The sequence below is a fragment of the Notolabrus celidotus genome, chromosome 1 (genome assembly GCF_009762535.1).
Source record: "Notolabrus celidotus isolate fNotCel1 chromosome 1, fNotCel1.pri, whole genome shotgun sequence".
Taxonomy (NCBI): domain Eukaryota; kingdom Metazoa; phylum Chordata; class Actinopteri; order Labriformes; family Labridae; genus Notolabrus; species Notolabrus celidotus.
Genome location: NC_048272.1, coordinates 42,269,549 through 42,283,232, shown reverse-complemented (window position 1 = coordinate 42,283,232; position 13,684 = coordinate 42,269,549). Strand labels below are relative to the sequence as shown.

Genomic DNA, 13,684 nt, shown 5'->3' with positions numbered 1-13,684 from the left:
TCTTCTGTGATTAGGTAGCTGGATCGACCAAAATCACCTGTCTGGACCAATGGGGCTTGATATCCTGGGGTACCTAATGTTGCAAAAAGAGATTTAATGACAAGATATGAACTAATATGCATACATGTCAGCCACTATCCCGAAGATCACACTGAGACAGCAACAACAAACAGGACTGATAGTGCTCTCCTGATTGGGCCTATATTTTATTAGACTCACACATGCAGAGTTGGGAAGGTGCATGGATATTTCATTTTTTATAAAAGGGTTGTGTTGGGGTGTATTGACCTAGTGTTCTTAGTCGTTTTAAATAAAATGCATTTAAAGCAACACAAAGCATATTTTTTATTGTATCTTTATGTTATATGAAGAATATTTGGCTTGGATAAATACTGACATCTAATTATCCCTAAGTCCCTGAGTTGGGGTCAGGAAGTAGAGTTGCAGTTTGATACACCTGTCTGCGCTCCTGTACAATCACAGGCACTTTCACACTCATTTATATTGGTCACATCTATCTCCTGAACATCAGTTAAGCATGCTGAAAACAAGTTCACCTTTAATTGTCTCCAACTTGAAAGCCTTGACATAGCGTATGATATCAGGCATTACAACTGCCTTGTCTTTCCAACCTCAAAACTTACTTTTTTAAAAATAAGATACAACTGTTTGTAATAATCCTGGTATGTATTCATCTTTTTCCTTTTTAAGTATGCTTCTGAGATATTTCATTTTCTTTTATTAGTCTCATTCATTACAGTTTACTATTGTTTTTTTGGGAGTAAATTATGCCTTGCAATGAAAAGCTCTTTGAATTGCATTTATTTGTACATAGTGTGACTGACTGACAAGAGAGATAGCCCATTGCATGGATCGGAGAAAATACCTTCATCTTGAGTTGACAAAGCTGTTTGCACTAGTTGAATAAAACCAGTCACTAATGGTAGGAGTTCATCTGCATCATCCAATGGCAGAATCCTCCCTCTTGCCCATCTGATGCTCCTCTCAAGAGTCTCCAGTCTAAGGAATTAACAACAAAATGGGACATTTCAGACAACTAATCTTAATATACTTACATAAATGCTGCATTCCCAACAAACTGAAGAATATGTAAGGGATAATGTATTGGTAGCAGGTATTCTTTTTCCCTTAACTACCTGCTAACCATACATTATCCCGCTTATTACCCGGCTACTAACTTAAAAGACATACAGTATGTTGTCATAAAACATAGATCAAAAGATAGTTTTATTGATTTCAATGATTTATGTTTACAGTTTTTAAAAATAGTCCCAGTGATTCCTCGTCAGTGATTGTTCCATGGTGATGGATTCTTCTCTGAGCTCTGCGGTTCACACACCTTTAAAAATAAACAAATGTCTGAACTTTGAACCCTGCTGCTATCATCACCACCGCTCATGGTTTAAGTTTCTCTGTAGAGATCACTAACCTAAAGTTTCTCTCACCTGCTCCACTCCTTCATCATATTGATGGATAGGATCCAATATGTAAACATACGTAGCCTGCCGAGTTAGCATGCTAACCGAAGCTAACGTTTTAGCCACATTGTTTACCAATATGAAGCTAACGGTTTTACCTCACCTTACGGTCTATGGTGTCAACATGCAGACGCTAAATGTGCCGGAACTATTTTCTGTGGATTGATTAGTGAATGTTATTAACCTGGGGTTTTGACGAATCAGAATCAAGCTTCTTACGCAACCGGAAAATCAGTAAGAAAGCCGGGGAATAAGACATTTTAAAACTACAATACCAACTTCAACACAATTGCATAGATCATGACTTAGAGTAACTCTCTCGTTGTAAGCACTTATAGGTTTACAAGTACCTCGTATCTCTACATGGCTGGTTTGCACGTTTATTACCGATTTGTGAAAGCTGTAAAGTGACCAACATTGGGTGCTAGCGATCTTGCAGTGGGTGCAGGTGACGTGCGGATTAAAACTACCTATAAACATCCTAAAAGACTGTTTTAAAGCTCTGCACCATTGGGACTGCCGTTGCTGCCGTTTCTCCCTCTATCATGACTACCAGAACTGCTACTGGCGTTACTAACTTTCTACAAGCCAGCTGTCCTTTTCATGTCAATTTCACACAATTTTGTCCCTGACAAGTTTTGTGTTCATGAACTGATGACTAATGACACAGGAAAATACATTCCAACGATCAGTAACAAGTCAGACCTGTATGGAGCCAGAACCATGACTGTAATATTTGGCATTGAGCACACACCTAAAACTGATAAAAGAAAAATTGTCATAGAAAAACATAATGGCACCAAAACAGGCCTAAAACGTGTAACCTTATGATAAAGCATGTAGGAGCATGACATATCTTTTTTCATAAAGGAGACTGGCCCAGTTAAGGAATCATTTTGCTGGCGCTCAATTTCGTGGGATTTACTGTCAATTTAAGAATTCAGCATGAATTTAATAATAATAATAAATGAGTCTCTAGTGTCTACCAAATAATAGAATACCACCTCCCAGCCAGTGTTTGTGAAAATCCTCAAAATAATTAAATCTATCCCCAATGCTAACCTAATTGCCTTCTACAATTCCAGCTGTAATGTTAACATTGACAGCAGCTTGCACAACTGCTTATCCTAAAGCTGTCAGCTGTGACATAACATCTGACATGTGCAAATGTGAGTCGTGATTGATGAATGTTAAACCATTAAATGTGTGCTCAGCTGCATGGAGAATATTTACCATTTGCTACAATAACACGCCAAACAACCTTGTTAGCTTGCTAATAGCATACATCTATTCATTCGGAGTGGAACGTAAAGTAGCATTACCTTATAAGTACTGGTCGCAGGACATCACTGGAAACATTATCCGTGAGAAAAAGTCTCCAACTTTCTGCATATGTAGCTTTACAATGATTTAGAAACGTTGAAAGAGCCATGACCTTAGTTCCTTGTTTCCCGCTCGCATCTGTCGTTTTCCTAAATCCCGAAAGTATTGCATCGCAACTCACCGCACCTTATATCGCCACCTACTGGCCAAATCAAAATAGAGCTGTGTCAGGCAGACTCAAGCAGCACAAACTTTGCTGCTCAAAAGGACTTTCTTATGGACATTGGGAAAAGTGGTTAACATTTCCCTTAAAACCCCAAGGTTTAATACTCTGATCTCTGCAGCAGTTAATTACAGGAGTTAAACTTTCAAACAGCAGTGCTCAAATTCTATAAAATGTTACCTAAATACAGCTTTTTAATGAAGAGACCGTTCACATTGTGTGTTAGGTCATCAACTACAGACCTATAAGTAGACATAACATACATTTGTAATTAGGAGAGTTCCAGAAACAATAGCTGATCAATATGCCCACCAGCTAAAGCTTCAAAACTACTTGAACATGTGTGTCATTTCCTAATGTCCTACCATAGTGACTCTCTGTTTACCTGTAATAGCATACACTGCAACAATATCAGAAAGAAAAATACAACAGGTTGGAATCATCTTCAGTCACTTCATAACCAAACACACATAACAGCGATGAGCTGTCGGTGACTTTAAGCCAGACCAAAGGTGGGAGCTTGAATAATGCCCTCACACATGAACTTGGTGAATTGTACGTAAGTGTCATGGATTGGCAGTTTCAAATTTACAAGGCAGGTGTTGGCTTCAGGGTAGTTCCGCCCTGTCTCGTGAATGAAAGTCAGTGTTGGGTGAGGGGAAAAACCAAGAGCTGGCACTCTGTCGGCTCCAGAGGCAAATACCAGGATTTGTTCCATTGTGATCTCAAACACACCATCTGGAAAATTGTAGAGTAATACAATAATTAACAGCTGATAATACAGGATTATGTCAGCAAAAGTCAGAGTAGCTCAAATACAATCTCAAAATACTCAGCAAAACCCTAAGAGTGAATCATTCATTTACCTTCAATATCTAGTAGGAAGTCTCTCCAGTACCCTTCCACTCTCTTCTCTTTTCGCCACCGGTTGCTTTCTGGATGGGACAGCATTGCTTTGAACAGGGAGATCAAATCTGTGGCCTTTAAAGGCCTCTCTGATGAAGAAAACACCTCCTTGAAGGTGCTGGGGTGAATTTTCATCAGGTCCAGGAGACCAAGTGTGTTCAGTCCTTCAGCAAGTCTGTAAAGAACAACTCAAATTAAAAGGACATATATAGATCTATCTATACACACACAGGTATAGAAAAAAAAAACAAGTGATGTATAAGAAAGCATTTTCAGAGAAATGCATGTTAGCCCAGCACACCCAAGTGATGCGAACTAAGCAATTGCAATAGGGCACTAGAACCAGGAGTGCCACACAGTTGATGGTCATTACCCAGTTAAGTATCCTTTAACAAAGACAGGCCAAACACATTGTGAACAGTCAGACTTGTCCCCAATCAAACAGAAGCAAGTGCACAATATTAGACAACAGTATGTGGCACAATAAAGATTTGTTTTTCAGCAATAAATACTTATTCCAGCTCACCCAAGCATCCCCCCCCCCCCAAAAAAAAGAAAGAGTAAAATCTGGTCCAACTGCTGTAGAACTGTCATGAACAAAATTAAGGATTTAAAACCATTAACTCAATTTACAATTTATAGACACCATAACTGATTAACTGTGGAACTATAAACAAATACTCACTGTTGCAAGGCTTCCTTGGTCCTTCCTTCCACGTAGAAACCTGTGGCAGCCTGAACCAACTGGTCTCGTCCCTCCATGGTGGTGATAGGCCTCAGGGACCCCAACAAGGACAGGCTCTCTGCAGCTTCCTCAATAGCATCTCTAGCTGCTGTAATATCAACTGCCTCACTGATCTTTGAGACATCATCAACAGTTCATTTGTAAAGCAGGCTACGAATTGTCAAAAAAAAAATAAAGGTAAAAATTGACATACCTTTTTGAGTTTCAACTGCAAATCCTCAACTCAACTCAACTTTATTTATAAAGCACTTTAAGAACAACAGCAGTCGGACACAAAGTGCTGTACAGAAACATAATGGATAAAAACAAACAATAAAATCATAAAATCAATAAGAACAATAAGATAAAATAAAGTTAAAAAATAAAAATAAAAATAAAAAGGCACTGAAACAAGAGCAGGGTCTCATGCTGAGTCGAAAGCCAGGGAATAAAAATGGGTTTTAAGACGACTTTTAAAAGTGGACAGTGAGGGGGCTTGTCTGACGGCTAAAGGAAGATCGTTCCACAGTTTGGGAGCAGCGACAGAAAAAGCCCTATCCCCCCTGAGCTTCCGCTTGGACCTCGGTACCTCCAGGAGCAGCTGATCAGCTGACCTGAGGCACCGAGCAGGGGCATAGAGATGAATCAGCTCAGAGAGGTAGGGCGGGGCGAGACCATTTAAAGATTTAAAAACAAATAAAAGAATCTTAAAATGGACTCTAAAATGCACAGGCAACCAGTGGAGGGAGGCTAAAATGGGCGTTATGTGCTCCCTTTTACGTGCTCCAATTAAAAGGCGAGCGGCTTCATTCTGGACCAACTGGAGACGTGCGAGGGAGGACTGACTGATTCCTAAATAAAGTGCATTGCAGTAATCCAGCCGGGATGTGACAAAGGCATGGATTACTGTTTCAAAGTGCTGTCGTGCAAGGAAAGGCTTCACCTTTGCCAGCTGCCTAATGTGAAAAAAGCTGGACTTTACTATAGAGCTGATCTGCTGATCCATCTTAAAATCACTGTCAAGCTTAAAACCCAAGTTTGAGACTTTCGACTTAAAATAGACGGCCAAAGGGCCCAGATCAACCGGAGGGAGTTCACAAGGGCCACTGGGACCAAACACCATTACTTCTGTCTTTTTTTCATTGAAGTTTAGGAAGTTCAAAGCCATCCATGCTTTGATGTCTTCAAGGCACGCAAGAAGTGGTGAGAGGGAAAGACATTCTTCTTTTTCAGCGGCACATATATTTGACTGTCATCAGCGTAGCAGTGGAAGGAGATGCCATGCTTTCTCAGGATGGAACCCAGAGGCAGTAGATACAGTGAGAACAGCAGTGGACCTAAAATGGACCCCTGTGGAACCCCATACAGAAGCGGAGCTGAGTCAGAAACAGAGTTTCCAATGCGTACACTCATAGACCTGTTGGACAAATATGATTTGAACCATTCAAGTGCGGTACCACAGATGCCCACTAGTTGGCTTAGCCGAGCCACTAGGATACTGTGGTCCACCGTGTCAAAAGCCGCAGTTAGGTCCAAAAGGACAAGGATGACATGGTCACCAGAGTCATTTGCCAGGAGGATGTCATTACAAACTCTTAACAAAGCCGACTCAGTGCTATGGCGTGTTTTAAAACCAGATTGAAAAACTTCCAAGACTTCATGCTCGTCCAGGAAATCCTGATCTGCTACTTCTTCGAGAGTGGGTGGTGATGCAGGTAAAGAGCAAAGGTTTTGGTAGAGCCTCTCAGAAAAAAAAGAAGGCAACACTCCTCCATGCACCAGTGCGACAGCAATCATCACTCCATGTGTTCTGTAGAGACCTCTGTGTAATGCTGCAAAAATGGAAAAGATGAACAAGAGATTAACCAGTGGATAACAGTTGGCAAATATCTGCAGGATAAGGTGTTCACAAAATCTAAAATTTAAAATTTCAACAAATACAGGAATATCATCAATATATGTGAGATGAGTTAGATAAGTGTCATGTGTGGGTACTAACCATGGCTGTCCAGGGACAGGTTCTTACTGTTCTGTGGTCCTGTAAAACACAGAAAAAGGTGAGTTTTTACAATTTTTTCAGTGACCTTTGACACTTTGGAAGGTAGCACCTGTCTGAAAAACACACCACACATTGCACTTATAGTAATGATGAATACTGTGCAAGCTCAGCCCTCTATCTTAAAGCATCTAGGATTTATTCAAGAAAAGGTGTCCTCAGGCCTCCTCGCCTTTTTCGGTAAAGTGTGGAAATCGTGCCTTTTCGTACGCCACGCGGCCCTCGTTGCCACCAGTGACTCCAAAATCACAACAAACCTTGTACTTGCACCCATGATGAACATACAGCCAGCTCAGCTTTGTGGCTCAAAGGATATCTGAAATTTCCTTGAAAATATCTCAAAAAGGCGACTTTTAACAACCTTTTGGTGGATTTTCACACCTGGGAAGGTAGCACCTGTCTGAAAATCACACCACACACTCTACCTATGAGCTCAGCCCTCTATCTTAAAGCTTGTGGGATTTATTCAAGAAAAGGTGTCCTCAGGCCTCCTCGCCTTTTTTACAAAGTCACCTTTTCGTACACCACGCGGCCCTCGTTGCCACCAGTGACTCCAAAATCACCACAAACCTTGTAGATGCACTCATGATGAACACACAGCCAGCTCAGACTCCTAGTTCAAAGCATTTCTGAAATTTTGATGAAAAACACAGAAAAAGGTGAGTTTTTACCATTTTTTCAGTGACCTTTGACACTTAGGAAGGTAGCACCTGTCTGAAAAACACACCACACATTGCACTTATAGTAATGATGAATACTGTGCAAGCTCAGCCCTCTATCTTAAAGCATCTAGGATTTATTCAAGAAAAGGTGTCCTCAGGCCTCCTCGCCTTTTTCGGTAAAGTGTGGAAAACGTGCCTTTTCGTACGCCACGCGGCCCTCGTTGCCATTAGTGACTCCAAAATCAACACAAACCTTGTACATGCACCCATGATGAATATACAGCCAGCTCAGCTTTGTAGCTCAAAGGATTTCTGAAATTTCACTGATAAAAACTCAAAAAGGCGACTTTTCAAAACTTTTTGATGAACTTTCACACTTGGCAAGGTAGCACCTGTCTGAAAATCACCACATGCATTCTAACTATGGTCCTAGTGAATATTGTGCGAGTTCAGCCCTCTATCTTAAAGCTTGTAGGATTTATTAAACGAAAGGTGTCGTCAGGCCTAATTGCCTTTTTCACAAAGTCACCTTTTCGTACGCCACGCGGCCCTGGTTGTCACCAGTGACCCTAAAATCACCACAAACCTTGTAGATGCACTCATGATGAACACACAGCCAGCTCAGACTCCTAGTTCAAAGTATTTCTGAAATTTTGATGAAAAACACAGAAAAAGGTGAGTTTTTACCATTTTTTCAGTGATCTTTGACACTTAGGAAGGTAGCACCTGTCTGAAAAACACACCACACATTGCACTTATAGTAATGATGAATACTGTGCAAGCTCAGCCCTCTATCTTAAAGCATCTAGGATTTATTCAAGAAAAGGTGTCCTCAGGCCTCCTCGCCTTTTTCGGTAAAGTGTGGAAATCGTGCCTTTTCGTGTGCCACGTGGCCCTCGTTGCCGCCAGTGACTCCGAAATCTCCACAAACCTTGTACTTGCACCCATGATGAACATACAGCCAGCTCAGCCTCCTAGGTCAAAGGATTTCTGAAATTTCCTTGAAAATATCTCAAAAAGGCGACTTTTAACCACCTTTTGGGGGATTTTCACACCCGGGAAGGTAGCACCTGTCTGAAAATCACACCACACACTCTACCTATAGTCCTTGTGGATACTGTATGAGCTCAGCCCTTTATCTTAAAGCTTGTAGGATTTATTAAACAAAAGGTGTCGTCAGGCCTAATCGCCTTTTTCACAAAGTCACCTTTTCGGACACCACGCGGCCCTGGTTGTCACCAGTGACCCCAAAATCACCACAAACCTTGTAGATGCACTCATGATGAACACACAGCCAGCTCAGACTCCTAGTTCAAAGTATTTCTGAAATTTTGATGAAAAACACAGAAAAAGGTGAGTTTTTACCATTTTTTCAGTGATCTTTGACACTTAGGAAGGTAGCACCTGTCTGAAAAACACACCACACATTGCACTTATAGTAATGATGAATACTGTGCAAGCTCAGCCCTCTATCTTAAAGCATCTAGGATTTATTCAAGAAAAGGTGTCCTCAGGCCTCCTCGCCTTTTTCGGTAAAGTGTGGAAATCGTGCCTTTTCGTACGCCACGCGGCCCTCGTTGCCGCCAGTGACTCCAAAATCACCACAAACCTTGTACTTGCACCCATGATGAATATACAGCCAGCTCAGTTTTGTGGGTCAAAGGATTTCTGAAATGTCCTTGAAAATATCTCAAAAAGGCGACTTTTCAAAACTTTTTGATGAACTTTCACACTTGGCAAGGTAGCACCTGTCTGAAAATCACCACATGCATTCTAACTATGGTCCTAGTGAATACTGTATGAGCTCAGCCCTCTGTCTTAAAGCCTGTGGGATTTATTAAACAAAAGGTGTCCTCAGGCCTCCTCGCCTTTTTTACAAAGTCACCTTTTCGTACACCACGCGGCCCTCGTTGCCACCAGTGACCCCAAAATCACCACAAACATTGTACATGCACCCATGATGAATATACAGCCAGCTCAGCTTTGTGGGTCAAAGGATTTCTGAAATTTCACTGATAAAAACTCAAAAAGGCGACTTTTCAAAACTTTTTGATGAACTTTCACACTTGGCAAGGTAGCGCCTGTCTGAAAATCACACCACACACTCTACCTATGGTCCTTGTGAATACTGTATGAGCTCAGCCCTCTATCTTAAAGACTGTGGGAATTATTAAACAAAATGTGTCCTCGGGCCTAATCGCCTTTTTCACAAAGTCACCTTTTTGTACGCCACGCGGCCCTGGTTGTCACCAGTGACCCCAAAATCACCACAAACCTTGTAGATGCACTCATGATGAACACACAGCAAGCTCAGACTCCTAGTTCAAAGCATTTCTGAAATTTTGATGAAAAACACAGAAAAAGGTGAGTTTTTACCATTTTTTCAGTGACCTTTGACACTTAGGAAGGTAGCACCTGTCTGAAAAACACACCACACATTGCACTTATAGTAATGATGAATACTGTGCAAGCTCAGCCCTCTATCTTAAAGCATCTAGGATTTATTCAAGAAAAGGTGTCCTCAGGCCTCCTCGCCTTTTTCGGTAAAGTGTGGAAATCGTGCCTTTTCGTACGCCACGCGGCCCTCGTTGCCACCAGTGACTCCAAAATCACCACAAACCTTGTACTTGCACCCATGATGAACATACAGCCAGCTCAGCCTCCTAGCTCAAAGGATTTCTGAAATGTCCTTAAAAATATCTCAAAAAGGCGACTTTTAACCACCTTTTGGTGGATTTTCACACCTGGGAAGGTAGCACCTGTCTGAAAATCACACCACACACTCTACCTATGGTCCTTGTGAATACTATATGAGCTCAGCCCTCTGTCTTAAAGCCTGTGGGATTTATTAAACAAAAGGTGTCCTCAGGCCTTCCTCGCCTTTTTCGGTAAAGTGTGGAAATCGTGCCTTTTCGTACGCCACGCGGCCCTCTTTGCCACCAGTGACTCCAAAATCACCACAAACCTTGTACATGCACCCATGATGAATATACAGCCAGCTCAGTTTTGTGGGTCAAAGGATTTCTGAAATTTCCTTGAAAATATCTCAAAAAGGCGACTTTTAACCACCTTTTGGTGGATTTTCACACCTGGGAAGGTAGCACCTGTCTGAAAATCACACCACACACTCTACCTATGGTCCTTGTGAATACTGTATGAGCTCAGCCCTCTATCTTAAAGCTTGTGGGATTTATTAAACAAAAGGTGTCGTCAGGCCTAATCGCCTTTTTCACAAAGTCACCTTTTCGTACGCCACGCAGCCCTGGTTGTCACCAGTGACCCCAAAATCACCACAAACCTTGTAGATGCACTCATGATGAACACACAGCCAGCTCAGACTCCTAGTTCAAAGCATTTCTGAAATTTCGATGAAAAACACAGAAAAAGGTGAGTTTTTACCATTTTTTCAGTGACCTTTGACACTGTCTGAAAAACACACCACACATTGCACTTATAGTAATGATGAATACTGTGCAAGCTCAGCCCTCTATCTTAAAGCATCTAGGATTTATTCAAGAAAAGGTGTCCTCAGGCCTCCTCGCCTTTTTCGGTAAAGTGTGGAAATCATGCCTTTTCGTACGCCACGCGGCCCTCGTTGTCACCAGTGACTCCAAAATCACCACAAACCTTGTACTTGCACCCATGATGAACACAGAAATACAAAGAAATACAATTGAAAATCATAAAAAAACTAATAATTACATTTGAAATAACATTAATACCTCAGAGGAAACCCATGCTTGTTCACAGCTTCATTCAGTCAGAGAACATTACAGTAACATGAAGGCTGAATCTATGTGTAACATCAAAGCACACTGGACTTTACATTTTCTGTTTACGCTGCATGTAATGTTAAACATACCTGCACAGTTCCTCCATTGCACATTTTGTGTTTCATTTATAATATTATTTTATCTATTTTCTAAAATTATCTATTTGTATGTTGATTGTTTAGCACAGAAGAACACCAAGTCAAATTCCTTGTATGTGTAAATGTAAATGACAATAAATACATTCTCAATCTTTCAATGCATAACAGGAAGCTCATGAAAACTCAGACAAGTCTCATGGCATGAGAAATCCTGAAAGCAGCAGTTCAGCACTGATAAACTGAAAACCTGTGAAGAATAGTTGCAGGTCAAATCTCACTGAAAAGGATAGCTTTCACTGGAAGTTATTGAGGGAGTTGTTGAAGGTCACAAGCACAGCCTGAATGTACATATAGGATGTGTTACAGATGGAGGTAGTCTGTGACCTCCAGGGCTCCTAACGAGCCCATCATTGAGAGCACCTGCCCTCATTGTACCCAGCTTGAGCTCATCAGCCTGGCTGCTCAATAAAAGGAGCTCCTTTCCCTCAGTTAGGTGTGTGCAACAGAGAAGACAACACCTTCAGTTGTTTTCTCTGGGTTTGTTTTGAAGAGTGTGTTGTGAGAGAGTGTGTATGTTTGTGGGTGTATTGTGGAGGGAAGGAGGGTGACTAAAGGATCATTTAAAAAGAGGATTGATCTCTCAGGAGAGTTTTTTCAGATTACAGTTGGTTTAGGCCTGTTCCTTAGTTTGTCTACTCTTTGTAGTATTAGTGGGTGGCTGTGGAGCTTTACACCTCCACTCCACCTTTTAAACCCCAAAGGCCTTACATCTGTTTGTATTTGAGGGTTTGAAGTTTCTTTTTGTTAGTGTCCCTGTCCATGACCTCTGACCTTCATGTCATGTGACTTGCAGACACGTAACAGAGGGGATAGGCACTACTGTCATACTGTCAATAAAGGTTGAGAAGCAAAAGAGGTAAAATGTCACTAATTCAAATGTTTATTTACCTGAGGACCACCAACATTGTGTAGAAATTCAAGTGAAACCTATAAGGAGGAAAGTATACTACCTGCTTGAAAGGTTGCTTGAGTGAGTGTGAGTGACTGCTCCTATCAAAACTACATTATTAATCTTACATACACTTTGACGTCATTTTAATAAATAAATGCATACATACAATAGATACATGATTCACATGAGCACACCTCCAAACTGCAGCGTGTCCCCTGCCACAGAGCAGAGGACCTGTTTAAAATACAACCCAGTCTCATGTCAAAACGTGTAATACCTACGTTGGTCCACAGCGCAAAAACGTAGTAGTTTCACAATAAGGGCTCTAAAATTGTGACATGCCTACGTTTCCTTTTGCCTATTCTTTTGTATAGGCATACCTCAGGTCACGTGACTGCCGAGATTATCCCAAGCGGAAAGAAAAACATGGCGGACATCCCTTCTATTTTCGGTGGAAAATGCAATATTTTAAGACAGTTTGAGGAGTAAGTGTCGTTTTGATAACCTTTCTGGCGACAAATGTACATTGCATCTTCATATTCTTCGTTCGGTTTACGTTTATGATCTCTGGTTTGTTCGTTTCCACAAAGATTTTTTCAGGTCTCACCAGACAAACGTTGTAATGTTACGTTTCTACCGTTGCTATGGTGGTAGCTATGGACGCTATCACGAAAGAACCGGGAGGAAGTGGACATTTTCGGCGGCTCTGGTTCCGGAAGTACATTTTCCCATTCGAATCCTCCATCGATTTTTCACAAAATCCTTATATCAAGACATTAGCGACTGGGACCAAGACAAAAAGCTTCACAGACACTCGTGACTATAGTGCATTTAATTCGGCAACAAAACGGCGTTGAATACAGAAAGAAAGGTAAAGGTACAAGACTGTGTACATAATTTTCGTCCGGAGTCAAGGAACTACCTATCCCACAGTCCATTGCAAGTGATATCGTTTATTCTTAAAAGTCTCTCTTTAAACGGTTTACATCAGACCCTAGACATCAAACTACGCTCCTATTCGATAAATAATGATTTATGTTCCATTTTTATGAATTTGTTAAATAACAACCACATTTAATGAAACGATTGTAATAGATCGATGCATATTAACAACATTATAAAATGTAACAACACATAAAGACAATACTGTACAATTTGTGTGATTTACATAATGTCATAATTTTATTTCACGAAATAATCCTGACAGATTAGATTAATACCAGCAAATGCAATCAATAAAGTAAACGGCCGGCGACAAGAACTACAAACGGGCGCATGACACTGACGTCAAATCATGACGTATTGGTAATCGTCACTTGTGATCGACCTCTTTATTCCATCTTGCAGGGAGTATTTACTGGAAAAAATTTAGTCAGTTGCAAAAACATTACTTAAATCTGTGTTAAACAAAGATCCCATTCCAGGTATCGAAGCAAAAACCCATTCAAAAGGCGTATTATGCCATGGT

General features: G+C 41.0%; 1 protein-coding gene and 1 long non-coding RNA gene across 2 annotated transcripts; both read right to left on the bottom strand.

Annotated features, from left to right (window-relative positions):
- Positions 1–36: 36 nt before the first annotated feature.
- Positions 37–2,947, bottom strand: LOC117820804. The gene is made up of 3 exons (XR_004632845.1): positions 2,822–2,947; positions 887–1,020; positions 37–73 (listed from the first exon to the last, which is right to left on the bottom strand). It is a non-coding gene; the product is annotated as an uncharacterized LOC117820804 (long non-coding RNA).
- A 197-nt stretch (positions 2,948–3,144) lies between these two features.
- Positions 3,145–6,464, bottom strand: LOC117820783 (G2/M phase-specific E3 ubiquitin-protein ligase). Its single transcript, XM_034694711.1, has 5 exons — positions 6,353–6,464; positions 4,890–4,913; positions 4,637–4,809; positions 3,912–4,126; positions 3,145–3,783 (listed from the first exon to the last, which is right to left on the bottom strand). The coding sequence occupies exons 3-5, from the start codon at positions 4,711–4,713 to the stop codon at positions 3,542–3,544; spliced, it is 534 nt and encodes a 177-aa protein (XP_034550602.1). The 5' UTR covers positions 4,714–4,809; positions 4,890–4,913; positions 6,353–6,464; the 3' UTR covers positions 3,145–3,541.
- Between the last annotated feature and the right edge of the window lie 7,220 nt (positions 6,465–13,684).